This window comes from Balaenoptera acutorostrata, chromosome 14 (genome assembly GCF_949987535.1).
Source record: "Balaenoptera acutorostrata chromosome 14, mBalAcu1.1, whole genome shotgun sequence".
Lineage (NCBI taxonomy): Eukaryota > Metazoa > Chordata > Mammalia > Artiodactyla > Balaenopteridae > Balaenoptera > Balaenoptera acutorostrata.
In genome coordinates, this window is record NC_080077.1 from 7,410,294 (window position 1) to 7,431,036 (window position 20,743).

Below are 20,743 nucleotides of genomic sequence, written 5' to 3' on the forward strand. Positions count from 1 at the left end.
CTCTGCAACAAGAGAGGCCACGATGGTGAGAGGCCCGCGCACCGTGATGAAGAGTGGCCCCCGCTTGCCGCAACTAGAGAAAGCCCTCGCACAGAAACGAAGACCCAACATAGCAATCAATCAATCAATAAATCTTTAAAAAAAAAAAAAAAAGAATCTCCTACTATAAAGGATTAAAAAAAAAAGAAAAGAAATTCACTTGAATCAAAAAAAAAAAAGATAAAAACAAAACAAAACCCTGAAACTATATATTGAAAGGACATCATGTATTCAAAAATATCAATGTGGAAAAACCAGCACCAAGTAAAACTAGTGGAATTTAAAGAAAGACAATCTTTTAGGTATCCAGGTTATAAGTAAATTAATTAAATAAATAAACCAAGGTTCTTTTAAATGGAAACAAAAAAATCATATTGTCATCAGACTTTGCAATCTCAATGTTTCATGGCAAAAGACAATGATTAACATATACTAAGTTTATTCGGGGAAAAAAATATAAGCCAAATATTTTATGGCCAGCCAAACAGACTTTCAGGTATACATGTTGCAACTGTTAGGAATATCCAAGAACTCATGAAACATAATTTTCATGAGCCCTTACTGAGGAATCTGCTAGGGAATTAGTGTCACCCAACCACAATGACTCAAGGGACTCTGATATGAGATCTAAAAAGGAGCCTTAAAACAAAAGACCAAAACTATGTATCTAAATCTAAATCTCTATCTATCCATCCACCCATCCGTCCACCATCCACCCACCCATCCATCCACCATCCACCCACCCACACACTACTGTAGAACTAAGACTAGGTTAAGTGATAACTGTAAGGGAGAAAGTACTGTCAATAATGGTTACATGACCTAACGAGGTAGATACACCACAATTATCAAAATCTGGGGAGGAAGAGGAGGGCATATGAAATGTCTTAGCATTTCATTGGAAATAAAAGAAAATTACTTCAAATGAGAACCTGGGTTAAAAAAAGAAAAGGATAATTATAATATACCTCACAGCTGGGAACCAACAAATAACAACCAAAAAATGGGGGGGTGGGAGAGACACTAAGTGCATTACATAAAGACAATGAAACAATGATAACCTTAAGGGGTAAAAATAAGCCTGTCATATATTAAAAATAAATAAGGAAAGAAAATTGCATACACAAGCTTTATACTAAAAACATGTTAGAATAAAACCATTTTTTTAAAGCTTAACTATCCCTATCAGAGAAACCAGGCTTCTTTGAAAATATATTATTCCACAGATTTTTCTCTTAAAACCAAGTGTTTTACATAATTTTGGCAAAAATTAAATTTAAAAAGCAACACCTAAAAATAAAAAATTAAATTAAAAAAATCTATGAGTGGATAAACAAAATGTATGGTATTTCCATACAATGTAATATTATTCAGCCATAAAAAGGAATGAAGCACTAATACATATGATAATAAATAAATAATATGAATACATTATGCTAAATGAAAGAAGCCAGTCACAAAAGACCACATGTATGATTCCATTTATATGAAATGTCCAGAATAGGCAAATACAAAGAAACAGAAAGTAGATAAGCAGTTGCTTAGGGCTGAAGGTGATAGAGGGATTGTGGAGGTGACAGCTAAAGAGTAAGGGGCTTATTTTAGGGGTTATGAAAATGTTCTAAAATTAGACACCAGTAATGGTTGCACAACTCTGAATATAGTGTAAAAACTTCTGAACTGATCACTTTAAAAATCATGAATTTCATGGTATGTGAATTGCCTCATAAAGCTGTTATTTCAAATATACAACAACAAAAAAGAAGAGGCTCTAACTGTATGTCTAATTAGTGGCATAACAAAGGGAAGAATCATTCGAGTGTCTTTAAAACACTGTAATTTGATGTTATATCCCTAAAGGGTTGTACCACCTTAAGGATGGGGAAAAAAATCTTAAACTGTTTTTCAGTAACCACATTGTTGATGGTGTTATTCTGAGATTACTGTGAGTGTACTTTGGAATGTGTATGACACTCGAATGCTATCATTCCTGGTAATTTTCAGTGTAAAAGAAAAGTCAGAAGAGATTAAGTAAAAATCTGAAATCCTGAATTTGAATTGTTACTGTCAGTATGTACTTATTATATATATTGAGTGCGTGTTCTTCTGACTACTGAAGAGAACTAAAACAAGGACCATTTCAGTTCCAATGAGCAATGCTGGTGCCCAGATTGTGGGCCTGAAATACTATTTCCCAGTAAACGGAATGAGGGTTCCTTGAAGATACACCAGATTCCCAACCTGGAGTAAATGTACAATATAAGCCTAAAACAGCTTGTTATATCAGATATCAAAGACTATTCACTAGGGTCGTGAAGTAAGGACTTAAGCCAACTTGAATATGTTCCCATTGGCCAAAGATGGGACAATGTGAATATCAGTTACCATAATTACTTCAATGGATTACAATAATGAAGTCAGTGAATTGAAACATATAAAATATGTTTCAATTCATGAGTTCAAATATTAATAAAAAAATTAGTTGGTCACCAATAAATCAACTCATTACTTTGAAAAATGATAAATAAAAGGGAAAGAATCAAGCATATTTATCCTGCCATTTCTGTTCAGTTATTTCACTGGGTTACCAAATAATGGATGAGGACAGTTTCTCTTTAAAACAATATCTAATTAATAAAGCTACTAGTAAAGAAGAAGAAATGAGAGAATTAGAATATCATCACTTTTCAATCTTTAATGAATTAAGAGATCTAGGCAATGATCATCAACCACTACTGTCTCAAATAGACAGTCAGACATTACATGTGTCCTAATGAAGTAGTGTTAACCAGTTAACAAATCAATCAAGATCCTGACTCTGATTAGGCCACCAGACCATACAGTTAATTCACAGAGAACACAGAGAAAAAAGAAACATTGTAAAAGATCAGTTGGAGGTACAATCATCAAAATTCAGACTGGGGGAGACTCTACAGAATAAAGGACCCAACTTCTTCAATAAATATCAATATATGGCAAAAAAGGGAGGGGGACCTACAGATTTAAAAAGACTTAAAAAATATAATGAACAATTACCATGTGTAGACATTACTCGCAAACTGATTCAAGCTGTAAAATATTTTTTTAAAAAACCATGACAGTAATGTACAACAGAAATATGAACATGAGCTTGAAATCTGATGATATCAAGAAGTTTTTGCTATTTCTTTAGGTGTGATAATGGTATCGTGGTACATTTATAAAACATGCCCTCGTCTTTCAGAGAAATATATTGAAATATTTAAGGATAAAATATGATGATATCTGAGATTTTCTTCAAAGTGATTGAGGAAGGTGTCAAATGGTAGTAGGTACTGGCCATGAGTTAATAACCATGATGCTGGAATACAGATTTGAGTAGGTTCATAGTGTTATTGTTTGTTTGGCATACGTTTAATATTTTCCGTAACAAAATTGTTTTAACTATGTAAAAAGAATAAGCAAAATATATAGGAGAAATTTTTTATAATCTTGGAGTACACATAAAATAAGGTGACCATAAAACAGTATGACTACATAAAAAGTTTTAAAATTCTTTCCAGTGAAAAGCATCATGAAGTTAAAAGACAGTTTGGAAGAAAATATTTACAGCCATAATAGAAAAATGAATAATATACATAAAACATAAATAGTTCCAACAGATCAATAATTTTAAAAAACAGAAAATGAACACAACAAATGAAAGAAAATTCAAAGAAACGTCAGTGGGCAATAAACATGACAACAAACTCAATGTCACTAAAAATGAGGGAAGTTAAAGATATAAATGAAATTATAGATTTCCCTGATTATGGCTGCAAAAATGAGGGAAAATGGGATTTCTCCTACACTGTGGGGGAAAGCACACATTAGTACTACAACCTTTTTGGGGAGCAATCTGGCACTATCTAGGAAAGATTTAAATGTGCATATCCTATAACCTAACAATTCCATTTTAACTAACCATTCTTACAAGAAGAACAGACTATGTTCATAAAGGGGTATGTACAAGAATATTTGTGGTTTTATTTTTTATAACCATATAAGTGTCCATTCAGAGTGAAATGGTTATAATCATGGGGGAAATGCAAATCAAAACCACAATGACATATCACCTCACACCTGTTAAAATGGTTATGATCAAAAAAACAAGAAATAACAAGTGTTAAAGAGGATACAGAGAAAAAGGAACCCTTGTGCACTGTTGGTAGGAATGTAAACTGGTACTGCCACTATTGAAAATAGTATGGCAGTTCCTTAAAAAATTAAAAATAGAATTACCATATGATATAGCAATCCCACTCCTGGTTATTTATCTGAAGGAAATGGTTATTTATCTGAAGGAAATGAAAACACTAACTCAAAAAGTTATGTGCACCCCCATGTTGACTGCAGCACTATTTACAACAGCCAAGACATGGAAGCAACCTAAGTGCCCAATGAGGAATGAATGGATAAAGAAAATGTGGTATGTACACACACACACACACACACACACACACACACACGAATATTATTCATCCATAAAAAAGAAGGAAATCTTGCCATTTGTGACAACATGGATGGACCTGAAGGGCGTCATGCTAAGTGAAATAAGTCAGAAAGAGAAAGATAAATACTGTATGATCTCACTTATATATGAAACAAAAAATAAACAAAAAATGAACTCATAGATACAGAAAACAGATTGATGGTTGCCAGAGGCAGAGGGTAGAATAAAAAAAAGAGTGAAATAGTTAAATAAGTGATGTTAACACTCATGTAATGGAATAGCATGTAGTTCTCAAACGGAATTGAGGTAGAGCGACACACACCAATATGGACAGATCCAAAGCAGAGAATATATGGGGGGAGGGGTGTACCCACCAGTCATGGAATAAATATAGCATTATCACGTGGGGGTTTTTTGGAAAAAAAATTATCTGCATTATATACCAAAGATATATATTCATAAGCACAAAAAGGTTTAGAAGATATAAACCAAATGATTACTCTGAGCAGAGGTACAGGATAAACAGCAACTTTGTTTCCTTATATACTTCAAGAAATGAGTAAAACAAAAGAAAGCAAATTGTTTTATAAAATGAAGGATGAGATCAAAACAGTCTTTATGTTACCCTTCAAAAGTTAGTTTCTAGGGCTTCCCTGGTGGCGCAGTGGTTGAGAATCTGCCTGCTAATGCAGGGGACACGGGTTCGAGCCCTGGCCTGGGAAGATCCCACATGCCGCAGAGCGGCTGGGCCCGTGAGCCACAACTGCTGAGCCTGCGCGTCTGGAGCCTGTGCTCCGCAACGAGAGAGGCCCGCGCATCGCGATGAAGAGTGGCCCCCGCTTGCCACAACTGGAGAAAGCCCTCGCACAGAAACGAAGACCCAACACAGCCAAAATCAATCAATCAATCAATCAAACATATGCATCTGATTCAAGATCCTCATTAAAAAAAAAAAAAAAAAAAAGTTAGTTTCTATACTTCTATACTGGGGGTCATATCACCTACAGGGCCTGGTGGGGCTGTAAATGAGTGCGCAAGGGCGGGTGACGGGAAGAGAGTAAGACATCATGGGCACCGTGCAAAGCTGGAGCGAGCACACCAGGTGCTACCACGTGGGGATGGGGCCCACTGTGAACAGACCTCCCAGTATCTCAAGGAAAACAAAAATCAGGATTTTCATGTGAAATCTTCTATTCTTTTAAATGCTAGCTACTAAGTCAAAAAATATTTAAAGCACTGTGTGGGACAAAATATAACTTGGGGAGGCAGAATACTGTAATGATGAAGGGCAGGCTTTACAGCGAGCTCTGGTTTCACATCCTGGCCCTGCCACTTACTGGAGGTGCGACCTTGACCAAGTTACCTGACCAACCCCACTCCGTATATGAGTATTCAAGACCAGCTACTAGTCTTGTTGTTGCTGTCGTCATGGGATCCAGTTCCCCGCTGCAAGCTGAAGAGTTCTGCTCTACCTTTCATCTTTTTCATCTTACATCAAGTTTGATTCAGCTGGCTCACTGCAGTCAAAAATAATATAGTACAACTTCCTATTTTGCCTTGCGTAAGTATGCTTCCTTCAAGAAAACAAAAAACCTATAGGCAAATGAGGAAGCATGTGCTTGTTATCTGGCCACTTATTCAATTAAAAAGTTCATGTATGTTGGTGGGAATGTAAACTGGTACAGCTACCATGGAAAACAGCATGGAGTTTTCTCAAAAAACTAAAAATAGAACCACCATATGACGCAGCAATATATATTGTATATATATACAATATATCTGAAACAAAAACAAAAACACTAATTCGAAAGATACATGCACCCCAATGTTCATAGCAGCATTATTTACAATTGCCAAGATATGGAAGCAACCTAAGCGTCCATCAACAGGTGAACGGATAAAAAAGATGTGGAGTATATATATATACAATGGAATACTATCCAGCCACCAAAAAAGTGAAATTTTGCCATTTGCAGCAACATGGATGGACTTGGAAGGTATTATGCTAAGTGAAATAAGTCACACAGAGAAAGACAAATACTGTATGATATCACTTATATAAGAATCTAAAAAATACAACAAACTAGTGAATATAACAAAAAAGCAGACTCACAGATATAGAGAACAAACTATGTAGTGGCTACCAGTGGGGAGAATGGAGGGGGGAAGGACAACATGGGGGAAGGGGATTAAGAGATACAAACTACTATGTATAAAATAAATAAGCTACAAGGATATATTGTACAACACAGGGAATACAGTCAATATTTTATAATAACTATAAATGGAGTATAACCTTTAAAAATTGTGAATCACTATACTATACATGTGTAACAAATAATATTAGACATCAGCTATACTTCAATAAAAAATAATTCCCTCTACATACTGTAAAAAATAAATAATAAATAAAAATGAGTTAGGGCAGCTTTTTAAAAAAAGTTTATATAACTTTACTAATGAAATCAGACAGGTGATGATTGAAGCAAATAAAAATTAACTATGACAACTGTATTAATGAACACTGACCTTGAAGAGAAGGTAGGGGAGTACTGTAGCCTACTTAAGGTGTTTCCAATGGGCTGACTCTCAACTGCACTGGTGCTGGTCTGGATTCATATAAAGCACACTGGAGGTTAAAAATGTCAGTACTTATGTCCTACCTTGAGAGATTCTGACCTGCCCTATATCCAAGAAGGGTGAAGGTATGTGTATTTTTAAAAGCTCCCTGAGTAATTCTGATGTGCAGCCAGGTTTGGAAACCATTCGCATAAAGTCTGGTATCCCCAAATACTGGGTTTGAATCCCTCCAACAATCTACAGTTTCTGTGATTTGGGGCAAGTTATCTACTCTCCTTATCTGTAAAATATCGAAATAACAACAATGCCACTTCATTTGGTTGTTGTATCTAGCACATGGTAAGACAATAAATGATAGTTGTTATTATATATATATATATATATATATATATATATATATCTCCTAGTTTCTACATGCTTTACCAATTCTGAACATAAAAGACAACCTCTTCAAGGTTTCTTGTGCTTATGGGAAAAAATAGCATAATTATTGTTAGATCCAAAGACAAACAATATTTCATTGGCCGTTAAACTTATAATAATTACATGATCATTCTTAATTCAAAAAAAGTATTTAATAAAGTAAGCAAAAATCTTCCTAGAATTTGGAGTAATATGCATGGTAATATGTAATCAGTCAGACAGTTAATTTTTTTTGTATACTACATTAAAATATAATTTTTCATTTTATCTTCTCTTCCTCTAAAGATATATAAATTTCATGAGGTAAAGCAAAAAGGGAGGAGCATAAAATAACCATATCACAATCTATGGCTCAGATATTTTATGGGTATTTAGCATTTTAAATGCACAAAACCCAAAGAACTAACAACACAAAAAGTGACCTTTATAGTATATAAATTTTAAAATATCAACTAGGACACCAGGAGACCCCAGGACAGAACATAGACTGAGATAAATGAACCTAACTATATTACAAACGCATGGTATAACCTCACTGAAGAGGGTGAAGGAAAAGGTGCTGGCCTAACTAACTGTGGAAACCTGTGTTCTGTCTACATACTCTAAGGCTAAAGGCAAAAAGAACTGTACTTAACAATTCAACACTGTATTCTAGTTGGTAAATTTAGTCCTCACAGGGGTACTGGTTAGCAATTCTGAAACTACTTTACATGTCAATTAGGGTTGCACAAATATATAAATACACTGTGGGAATGGGAGCCAGGTTTCTCACTGCAAGAGAAATAAGTTACAATCAAGGCTAGGATGAAACCTGTGGTGCTGGATTAGCGCCAGAGACCTCAGTATGAACTCACATTTATTTTTAACAGACAGGTAGAAAGACAGATATAGAAGTAACTACAGGTCTGTGTGTATACATGGGTTAGAAGACATACCTGTATTTTCTAACTCTATCACTGAGAAGGCCTAGAAGCAATTGACACCCCAAGGGTAATGAACACATTCCGTGCCCAGATCTCCATTCCCAAAAACGATTCTCCAATAAAAGGTACCAGAACTCCTTAGAGAAACGGCTGATTTCAGGATTGGAACAGGGGAAATACAAGATGATGCCAAAAAGTAAGAAATTGCTCAAAAAGCAAAACCACACACACACACACACACACACACACACATACACACACAGGATGGGAGCATATCACAAGGATAAAGAAGTCACCTGAAAGAGCTCCAATGGCTAAAGCAGGAACAATTTGAGCAACAACAAAAAACAACAAGAGCATTGGACTATAATCCCAAATAAAAAATAAACATTTATGAGTCCATACTGAGATAAACAATTGAATAAAAAAATGGGAAAGAAGAGGCAAATCTTCACAGAAGAATTCCAAGTAATATATGCAGATACTCCCCACTCCCGGAGGTGGAGATTAATTCCTGTCTCCTTGAATGTGACTCACTTCTGAAGAACAGAGCGTGGACAGGGAAAACTAGTCACTTGTGGAAGAACCTGGCAGACACCACGTTAACCAAGTGATCAAGGTTAACATCAGCAGTGATAATATAAAGCCATGAGGGCGCTTTAACTCTGTGATTCTCATAACCAAGGCTAGTATTCCAGTCTGATCATGAGAAAACATCAGACAAATCCAAATTCAGGAACATTCTACAAGCCATCCAGGTCATGAAAAATAAGGAAAAACAGAAACTATCACAGATCAGAGGAGACTAGGAAGACACATCGATCCTGGAACAGAAAAGGGACATTAGTAGAAAAACAGAAACCCAAATAACATCTATAGTTTAGTTAACAGTATTTTGTACCAATGTTAGTATATTAATTTTGACAAATGGATCAGAGTCGAGTAAGATGTCAATATTAGAGGAAGCTGGATGAAGAGCATATGAAAACGCTATACTATCTTTGCAAGTTCCCTAAAAAATCTAAAATTATTCATGATTACAAGTGTACTAAAAAAAAAAGAATGCAATTGCATGGAGGTAGTTTTGACATGAAGGATAAATCTTTTATATATGTTTACATGGTTTCTTGTTTTAATCTTTAACCTAAAATTGAACTGTAAATAACATAACTAAACCCACAGCTACAGTAACTGTTGGGAAGGACACCTAGAAACTACTGGACTGAGATGATTCTTACTAAGTTTTAAGGAAGGTTGGGAAAGGTACTCTACAAGTAGTATCTGATGGAGAAGGAGTAGAAATCGGAGGCTAGAAAATCTCTATCATAGAGGGACACCAGCACATATTATTATGAAATGGCTATCAGACACATTCATTCCTAAGACTTGAGATCAACCATGCTTAGATTAGAGGAATGTATATTATAGCCAAGTGGGAGAAATAAGTAGGAACAACAAGATCCTGGGATGCTCTAAGTATCAAGGAAATAAGAAAACCAGGAAATAAATGAGTAAGCATGAGAAAGAACCAGGATCTTCTCTGGGTCCAAAAACAAAGAGGGAAAAAAGAAAAAAAAAAACAAAAAACAAAAAACACTTTCTCTCATTTTTGACTCTTACATTATGTTGTCCTTGCTGCCATGAATAAAATTTTGGCTGGCCTTGTTAGTTCAGTTGCTTAGATCTTCCTAAGTTTTATTTGATAGCCTGAGATTCATTTACAGCAGTTTCTCTAGATAATTATTTTCGAGATCAAAACAACTGTCTTAAAAAGTGAACTTCAGAAACCAACCCATTTGTTATTCAGAGACTGTGTATGTAATTAGAAACATGTCCTGGGACTTCCCTGGTGGCACACTAGATAAGAATGTCAAGAAAAATCTCAAATAAACAATCCAACCTTACACCTAAAGGAACTAGAGAAAGAAGAACAAACAAAACCCAAAGTTAGTAGAAGGAAAGAAATCATAAAGATCAGAGCAGAAATAAATGAAATAGAAACAAAGAAAACAATAGCAAAGATCAATAAAACTAAAAGCTGGTTCTTTGATTAGATAAACAAAATTGATAAACCTTTAGCCAGACTCATCAAGAAAAAAGAGGGAGAGGACTCAAATCAATAAAATTAGAAATGAAAAAGGAGAAGTTACAACAGACACCGCAGAAATACAAAGCATCCTAAGAGACTACTACAAGCAACTCTATGCCAATAAAATGGACAACCTGGAAGAAATGGACAAATTCTTAGAAAGGTATAACCTTCCAAGACTGAAGCAGGAAGAAATAGAAAATATGAACAGACCAATCACAAGTAATGAAATTGAAACTCTGATTAAAAATCTTCCAACAAAAGCCCAGGACCAGAAGGCTTCACAGGTGAATTCTATCAAACATTCAGAGAAGAGCTAACACCCTTCCTTCTCAAACTCTTCCAAAAAATGGCAGAGGAAGGAACATGCCCAAACTCATTCTACGAGGCCACCATCAACCTGATACCCAAACCAGACAAAGATACTACAAAAAAAGAAAATTACAGACGAATACCACTCATGAATATAGATGCAAAAATCCTCAACAAAATACTAGCAAACAGAATCCAACAACACATTAAAAGGATCATACGCCATGATCAAGTGGGATTTATCCCAGGGATGCAAGGATTCTTCAATATATGTGAATCATCAACGTGATACACCATATTAACAAACTGAAGAATAAAAACCATATGATCATCTCAACAGATGCAGAAAAAGCTTTTGACAAAATTCAACACCCATTTATGATAAAAACTCTCCACAAAGTGGGCATAGAGGGAACCTACCTCAACATAATAAAGGCCGTATATGACAAACTCACAGCAAACATCATTCTCTCAATGGTGAAAAACTGAAAGCATTTCCTCTAAGATCAGGAACAAGGATGCCCACGCTTCCCACTATTATTCAACATAGTTTTGGAAGTCCTAGCCACAGCTATCAGAGAAGAGAAAGAAATAAAAGGAATACAAATTGGAAAAGAAGAAGTAAAACTGTCACTGTTTGCAGATGACATGATACTATACATAGATAATCCTAAAGATGTCACCAGAAAACTACTAGAGCTAATCAATGAATTTGGTAAAGTTGCAGGATACAAAAATTAACGCACAGAAATCTCTTGCATTCCTATACACTGACAACAAAAGATCAGAAAGAGAAATTAAGGAAACAGTCCTATTCACCACCGCAACAAAAAGAATAAAATACCTAGGAATAAACCTACCTAAGGAGGTAAAAGACCTGTACTCAGAAAACTATAAGACACTGATGAAAGAAATCAAAGATGACACAAACAAATAGAGAGATATACTATGTTCTTGGATTGGAAGAATCAATATTGTGAAAATGACTGTACTACCCAAAGCAATCTACAGATTCAGTGCAATCCCTATCAAATTACCAATGGCATTTTTTACAGAACTAGAACAAAAAATCTTAACATTTGTATGGAGACACAAAAGACCCCGAATAGCCAAAGCAATCTTGAGAGAAAAAAACGGAGCTGGAGGAATCATACTCCCTGACTTCACACTATACTACAAAGCTACAGTAATCAACACAGTATGGTACTGGCACAAAAACAGAAATACAGATCAATGAAACAGCGTAGAAAGCCCAGAGATAAACCCACGCACCTATGGTCAACTAATCTGTAACAAAGGAGGCAAGGATATAAAATGGAGAAAAGACAGTCTCTTCAATAAGTGGTGCTGGGAAAACTGGACAGCTACAAGTAAAAGAATGAAATTAGAATACTCCCTAACACCATACACAAAAATAAACTCAAAATGGATTAAAGACCTAAATGTAAAACCAGACACTATAAAACTTAGAGAAAAACACAGGAAGAACACTCTTTGACATAAATCACAGCAAGATCTTCTTTGACCCACTTCCTAGAGTAATGGAAATAAAAACAAAAATAAACAAATGGGACCTAACAAAACTTAAAAGCTTTTGCACAGCAAAGGAAACTATAAACAAGATGAAAAGACAACCCTCAGAATGGGATAAAATATTTGCAAACGAGTTAATGGACAAAGGATTAATCTCCAAAATCTATAAACAGCTCATGCAGCTCAATATTAAAGAGACAAAAAGCCCATTTGAAAAATGGGCAGAAGACCTAAATAGACATTTCTCCAAAGAAGACATACAGATGGCCAAGAAGCACATGAAAAGCTGCTCAACATCACTAATTATTAGAGAAATTCAAATCAAAACTACAATGAGGTATCAGCTCACACCAGTTAGAATGGGCATCATCAGAAAATCTACGAACAACAAATGCTGGAGAGGGTGTGGAGAAGAGGGAACCCTCTTGCACTGTTGGTGGGAATGTACATTGATACAGCCACTATGGAGAACAGCATGGAGGTTCCTTAAAAAACTAAAAATAGAATTACCCTATGACCCAGCAATCCCACTACTGGGTATATACCCAGAGAAAACCATAATTCAAAAAGACACATGCACCCCCATGTTCACTGCAGCACTATATACAATAGCCAGGTCATGGAAGCAACCTAAATGCCCAGCGACAGACGAATAGATAAAGAAGATGTGGTACATATCTACAATGGAATATTACTCAGCCATAAAAAGGAATGAAACTGGGTCATTTGCAGAGACGTGGATGGACCTAGAGACTGTCATACAGAGTGAAGGAAGTCAGAAAGAGAAAAACAAATGTCGTATATTAGACGCATATATATGGAATCTAGAAAAATGGTACAGATGAACTGGTTTGCAAGACAGAAATAGAGACAGATGTAGAGAACAAACGTATGGACACTAGCAGGGAAAGCAGTGGGTGGGGGGGGGTATGAACTGGGAGATTGGGATTGACATTATACACTAATATGTATAAAATAGATAACTAATAAACCTGCTGTATAAAAAAAATTAAATTAGAAAAGAATCCACCTGCCAATGCAGGGGACACAGGTTCAATCCCTGGTCCAGGAAGATCCCACATGCCACGGAGCAACTAAGCCCGTGTGCCACAACTACTGAGCCTGCGCTCTAGAGCCTGTGAGCCACAACTACTGAGCCCGTGTGCTGTAACTACTGAAGACAGTGTGCTCTGGAGCCTGCATGCCAGAACTATTGAGCCTGCGCGCTCCAACTACTGAAGCCTGCGCACCTAGAGCCCGTGCTCCGCAACAAGAGAAGCCACCGCAATGAGAAGCCCGCACACTGCAACGAAGAGTAGCCCCCGCTCGCCGCAACTAGAGAAAGCCCGCGCGTAGCAACGAAGACCCAATGCAGCCAAAAAAAAAAAAAAAGAAACATGTCCTGAGAAAATGAATTTACAGAAGCTAGGGAGCTATAATGTTATCTAATTTTTAACAAACTATTAAGGCTGTTTATGATATTCATATTATTAAAACAATCTGCAAACAGAATTTTTTTAGTATCACTAGTTGCATTTTTAAATTTAAAGATATTGAAATATAATAATAATTTTTAAAGGAAAACTGTTTTATAAAGCATGTTTACAAGCCAAGGAGAATTAAATATTAGATATGTTAGTTATAAACACAAGTTGTAAGTAACTTAATCATAAGAAATAAAAATATAATCATAGATAAGAGCAATCAAATATCATGAGTATAATTCTTCTTTTCTACAAAATCCTTCAACTATATTCATTCATATTATCACATAAGCCATAAAAACTGTGCAAAACAGAAGATATGTAGTGGGCACAATCTATAGTACCAGCTGGTCAAGATGTTTCTAACAATTAAGAATGAAAATTGTCCTCAAACCTAAAAGGTTATCCACTGCTTAAAATGTATGCCCTTAAAAATGTACAATTATTTGGCAGAGATTAAAAAGTAAAATACATTTAAAAAATAAAAATACAGACTTGTCTAGCCCCTACTGACTTACAGTTAGTTTCAAGGGGGGAAAAAAAAGTGTAACAACACTTCTTAAAAAAAATAGTTTATATTTGACTTCTATAGCATTTTACTATTTATACAAGTATCTTTTCAAGCCTCACAACAACCCTGTGAGGTAGGTAGGGAAGTATTATTATACCCATTTTACAGATGTGAAGACTTACGGTCAGAAAGATTGTCATTGACATTAAGATATGTGGTGAGAAAGAGTAGCATCAAGGAATGGAATCCAGTTATTTGACTTCAAAATTGTGGCTCTTTCCCAGACATACTTAGTAAAAAGACTAAAACAAAACAAAACAAACCCAGAAGGGGAGTGTACATACATTCATTTACATTTGTATACATACACTTCGCCTTATAGAAATTATGTCCCTGAAATAGGAATAAAAATAAAGTCTTACTTTCCCATTGAGTTAATTATAATTTGGAGGCTTATTTTTTATTAGTTTGGATTAATCTCCAATACAGAAGAATTTTAGCTCTTGGTTATTCTTTCATTATTTTACAAACACAACATTTTATAAACCAAAATTTGAAACAAGAGGGGCTTCTGTACTGCATTTTTTTTTTGAAAAGTAAAAAATCTCAAATAATTCTAATAAACATCTTTAATTCACACACTTTGAATGTGTATGTATTTCTTTTTTTTCTATAACAAGGATAACTTTCTCATTCAGTTAAATCTCAACTGGTCAAACCAAAGGCATTCAACTTTGATAGGAATGCAAAGCTATGGGCTACCTCATCATCTTTTTTCAGCAAGGGTTCTAATAGAAAATGCAGTGCGCTCATTCTCTATCTCTTTCTTGCTCCAACACATCTAATGGATGCAAAGCTCAGCAGCAGTGATTCACTGCCACAGAGGGTCCTCAGGGGAGAGGAAGACAGTCTGGGAGAGCGAGCGTTAACGCAGTTTTAAGAAGCCCTGACACGTCTCCCTGAGCCCTCACCATAAGCTCCTCTCTCCTAGGAGAACCAGTGAATCAAAGATGAGGTAATAATGCCAGGACTTTTTCACTGCTATTACTTCAAAAACAGTCCTTCATAATAACAATTAATCAACCCCGTCCTGTCCATAGGTGTCCTTGTTAGAACCTAACCACTCTCCAGCCAAAAACCTAAACTAAAGTAAGCTATTCACCTTCTGAAGCATATGCCAAATCTTTACTACATATCTAGTTCTGCTCTACTGACTTTGAAACTTGCACTATAATAAATTCTTATTATAAAATAGTCATTCATGGACTAAGAGGGAAAAACATTATTTGCCCTAATAAAAAGATGTACATAAAAAATCATTCAGAGTCAAAATACTGCTCAAAGAAAATTCATTTTTGAGATTTCTAATCAAAATAATACTCAAAGTAAACTAACCTCTTAACAGCTACAAAGTATTGATTCATTCTGCAAACATCCGGCTATATTATATGAACACCTGACCCCTTCTCCTAAGGGTTCATAATCTGGCCATCAGATTAAAACTTCAAATTCTGCAAATTCAGGTTCTCTTCCAATGTTTCCCATCTTAAGGAATACCTTCAGTTTTATCATCTGACTCCACAGCAAGCCAGATTGTGTAATAAACCAAAGTTTAAAAAAAGTAAAAGTATATACGATATGTATGTGTTTAGCTATTAAAATTTAGAATCACAGCCCTACTCACGTAATTAGGGATCTCAAAGATCTGGGTGCTTTTGGTTTTTGCCAGATGAACATGCAAACTCACCACAACAGAAAAATTGCTTATACTCTTTCACTCTCAAGAACAATATCCAACAGTATGCCCCTTTCTAGTTTTACCACCCTTAATGGTAAAGAATTTCTGAGATATAAAGCTATTAAAACCAAGTCTGTACTATTTTCAAATCAACTCCTCTACTAGACATACTCCTCTCACAAAAATCTTCTCATATCGAAACATGTCTTTGATAATAATACTTCCCTTAAACTTGCAGCAACTACACTAAACACTGTAACCTTACCAAATAGTGTATACTTTTCCCGTTTGATCATTCTTGGCCTTCTCTGTAATTCATCTCTCTTTAAAATCCAGTGACCAAAACTGGACATGCAACTCAAAAGGAAGTAAGCTATTGCAAAGAATAGAGAAAGAACTATATCCATGACCTTGGATGCCATACTCGTTTAAAAATATTTTAGCATCATGTTGACTTTTTTACTGACTCATATTCAGCTTGTGGTCACCCATGATTATGGCTTTCTTCCCTCTTTATTTATACCTAGCCTGTCCTTCTCCATCCTATATTTAATCGTTGGATTTTTTTCCCTCCACACACTTAATTCACTCAGTTTCATATAGTTTTCACAGATCCACTTTCCCTTTTATCACAGTGCTTTATAGAAACGTTTAAATCTGCAATTTATAATAACTACCATTTATGCCTTAAAAATATCAAGACTATGAACACAACTTTGTAAATCCACTATACTTCAATGAAAAAAAAACAAGACCATGAAAGTACATATTATATATAACACAACATACATTGTAATTTACAAGTAATAGTGGAACTAAGGACAAGATCATACTATTGCCTACCGGAAACCTACCTCCACTGGATGGTCACTCTTTACCAGTGCTATACGTGCCCTTTGCAAGGAACCATCCATCAGCTTGTGAAGTCTTAAAATTAACTTTCTTAACCCCATCTGCTTCAGTGCTTTGTCTACAAATGGTCTATAAATAGAAGTCAGACAATGTCTACTAAAGCCTGCTTCTGTGCTGCAGTCTGGTGTTCCCCAGCCAACAGAATCGTCCTCAGATTCAAGCCTCTCGAGCTTCTTAGTTACGCAATCCGGTGACTGGATGTTGAAACTGTTGTCAATGGGCTGCCTGGTTTCTGGTCCCCTTGGATCAGAGATTCGTTCTTCTTCACTCTCATCCGTACTGCTTTCCAACTCTTTCAATTCTCCTTCTGTGTCATCACCCTCATCTTCGGGCTCATTGCCTTTGGATGATCGTGGGGAAGGGATTTCAAACACTGGCCAGCCAATGTCTGATAAATTCTTGATGCCCAAAACAGTGCCCATAATCCTTAATTTCTGATTTAAGTCTTTTGTGATGTTTAACCACAAACAGAGTGCCTGCACCCTGTCCTGGAAGTCTTTTGCAGCGTATTTTTCATAGTCCTTTTGAAGAGCCTGCAACGATGGATAAAGTGCCTCTATGTACTCCAGCAGCTCCATTATCCGTTTGACCTGCTCAAATGACACCCTCTGGCGTTGGAGATGCTCATGATAAGTTGAGTAACCCACAACCTTTGTCCCATGAGGGGCTCTGCACTGCCCTTCTACCGAAGTACCATTAAAACTAGCTCCATTTCTAACAAAGGCAAAGCTCCCATAATTAACTTTGAAAGTAAGGATTTCATTGATAATATCTGGGATGGCTTGACGGGCTGTATATAAAAAGAGGTCCTGGTCATTAATGGTCCGTCCTGCGTGCCAGGCTTGTAGCTCTAACCAGATCAGTTCATTAGATCGGTTAAACCAGAAAGCAGACGTATTTTCCTGTCCTCTTTGCTCCCTGTCCTTCTTCTTTGAGACTGAGGTAAGCTTTAGCAGAAGTCGTAGAGTTTCAAAAAATTTTAAGCGATCTGCTGGACAGTCAGTCCTAGAAGTCTGGCGTGCAGTTCTGGCTATCGGCATGGGCACAGACACTGGAAGCTTAGCATTGCTGCAGCCAAGACTGAGGTAAGGCTTATTGAGATCCACATCTGGCATTGATTTTTTGGGCAAAGACCCACCCACTGGGTCCAACATGAACGAGCACTGGACGTTCTTCTTATGATCCGGCTCTGTCGTTCTAAGAGCTGCTCGGACCTTTTTCTCCTGCTTATAGCTGTATTCTTCCACATTCTCCACAGTTTTTCCAGTGTCTTTATGTGGAGGTTGGTTTGGTGCATTCATTTTTTCTATTAAAAAAATAAGCAGAACATTATGTTACTCTAAAATATAAAGTTATTCTCAATATTTCAATGACTGATATTCACATGTACTTATATTTTCAGACTGTTATTGAAGAAAATAATCATACCATATGCTGAAAATTAAGAGAATACACACACACACACAAAACACTTCTCTCTAAATCTTTAAAAAGGTTTTACCCGTTTTCCCTGTTACATAATACTTGCTATATTCTCTAATATTCTCCATTACTAACCTAAAACCATCTGCTTACCTCTCTACTACAAAGTGCAGTCATCCAGCTAGTCAAATCTTCACAAGTTATCACCTTAAACTTAAGAAGGGAGAAACAGTATGGCAGATCTGACAGAAACCTGATTTAGAGAACACATCCAATTCCTGCCTTTGCCATGAACTGAAGTATCAACTTAGAGCAAATCAGTTAAGTTTTCTGGGTTACTTTTCTCATTCGTAAAATCAAGTAGATTGAGGAAAGACCACTTAAGGCACCTTAAGATTATTCTCATAAAACACTGAAAGACAGATAAGCAAAAATGTTTACCTTAATTTATTCTATTCCTTGATTTCTTCTTCGCCACAAACAGGTGAACAATAACATTTTAAATTTAACATTAAGAAAACTGAAGACATATAGCCTAATTTAGTATAATTTGCCTAGTTTATTATACTGGCACATAAAGTCATTCAAAATTAATGCAAAGGAAGTAAACATCACACTTTCCCTTCACGTAACTGTAAAAAGTTCTATTAACTTAATTCCCAGGCTTTGAGATGAACACACATCTTCCTTCCTGTTTGGCATTTCTGACACTAGGAACCACCCTACCTCACTGAAACCCCTTCAGTCTCTTGCTTTCTACACACAGCACTCTCAGGGTTCTCTTCTACCGTCTGAGTCCCTCCTCTTCAAATTCTCTCCTGGGAACTTGGCTCACTCCATTAAAAAGTTAATGCTTCTCAAAGCCCTTCTCTTAGGTCTCTTCTGTCTCACCTTCCCTCTCCCTGGGTGACCTCCTTCACACCCACGTCATACACTGATGATGCCCAAGCCTATAGCGTTGTCCCCACGTCCCCTCTACACTCAAGGTAAACTGTCTCATTGAATCTAGGACACACATTTTGTATTTTAACTTCTCTGAAATTAGAATATGTTTTATAATTATGGTGATATAAATAACTTTTAGGAATATATTACCTAATATATTTCATTTACATTTTCCTTTATATATATGCACCATAGTAATAAATGGTTTTTAAAAATCTATTACCTAAATATCAAGAAGTATAAAAGAGTTCTTTAAATAAAAATTAAAAATTCTAAGTGTAAGAACACACTGTGTCATCAATTATAAGCATTTTTTTCTTAGTATATAATATTATAGTATGCCTTTAGATTTGATGAAATAGAGTATATTTATATGGTTACAGACTAACATACCCAAAATCAATTCACCAAAGAAAATTTGTTTAAAACCAATGTATTTCCAAATCAATTTAAATTAAATTAGTTTTAAAATAAGGATTTTAAAACAAGTATTTCCAAGAGCACTTCCAACCTGATTTACATTATATTCAATTTCTTTTATGATCCATCAAAAAGGATTTTACTGTCTGTAAGGATTTGTGTTATATTTTAATATAAAACTATTATTACTATTATCTTTTAAATTAGCAACACTTTTTAAACAATAGAACTTTTATCTGTAGTTTTAATCTACTTTACTTCTAAATGTCTTAAAACGTTTTATACAGTCCATTCAAGAAATTTCTTCACTCAGAATTGCTATCATCAGAAACAAGACAAATAACAAGTGTTGGCAAGGAGGTGGAGAAAAAGGAATCCTCATACACTGCTGTTGGGAATGTAAATTGGTACAGCCACTATAGAAGGTTTCTCAAAAAACTAAAAATAGAACTACCATTTGACCCAATAAATCCACTCCTGGATATACATATCCAAAAAAACCCCCAAAACACTAATTCAAAATGATACACGCACCCCGATATTCACAGCAGCATTATTTACAATTGCTGAGATACAGAATCAACCTCACTGTCCTTCAGCAGATAAATGGATAAAGAAGATGTAGAGATGTGTGTGTGTGTATACATACATATCAACACATACAGTGGAATACTACTCAGCCATAAAAAAGAATGAAATTTCACCATTTGCAGTAACATGGATAGAGTTGAAGGGTATTATGCTAAGTGAAATAAGTCACACAGAGAAAGACAAATACTGTGTGATATCACTTACATGTGGAACCTAAAAAATACAACAAACTAGTGAATATAACAAAAAAGAAGCAGACTCACAGATATAGAGAACTAATGGTTACCAGTGGGGAGAAGGAAGTGGGGAGGGACAAGATAGGGTTAGGGGATGAGATACAAATAGCTAGG

At 35.7% G+C, this 20,743-nt stretch overlaps 1 protein-coding gene across 3 annotated transcripts in view; it reads right to left on the minus strand.

Annotated features, from left to right (window-relative positions):
* MAP3K4 (mitogen-activated protein kinase kinase kinase 4) overlaps positions 1–20,743 on the minus strand; it is a 109,901-nt gene that overhangs the window by 49,804 nt on the left and 39,354 nt on the right. For all 3 annotated transcript variants that reach the window (XM_057527996.1, XM_057527998.1, XM_057527995.1), the window contains exon 3: positions 16,958–18,321. In XM_057527996.1, the coding sequence (XP_057383979.1) occupies positions 16,958–18,321 (1,364 nt within the window). The remainder of the gene's footprint in view (positions 1–16,957; positions 18,322–20,743) is intronic.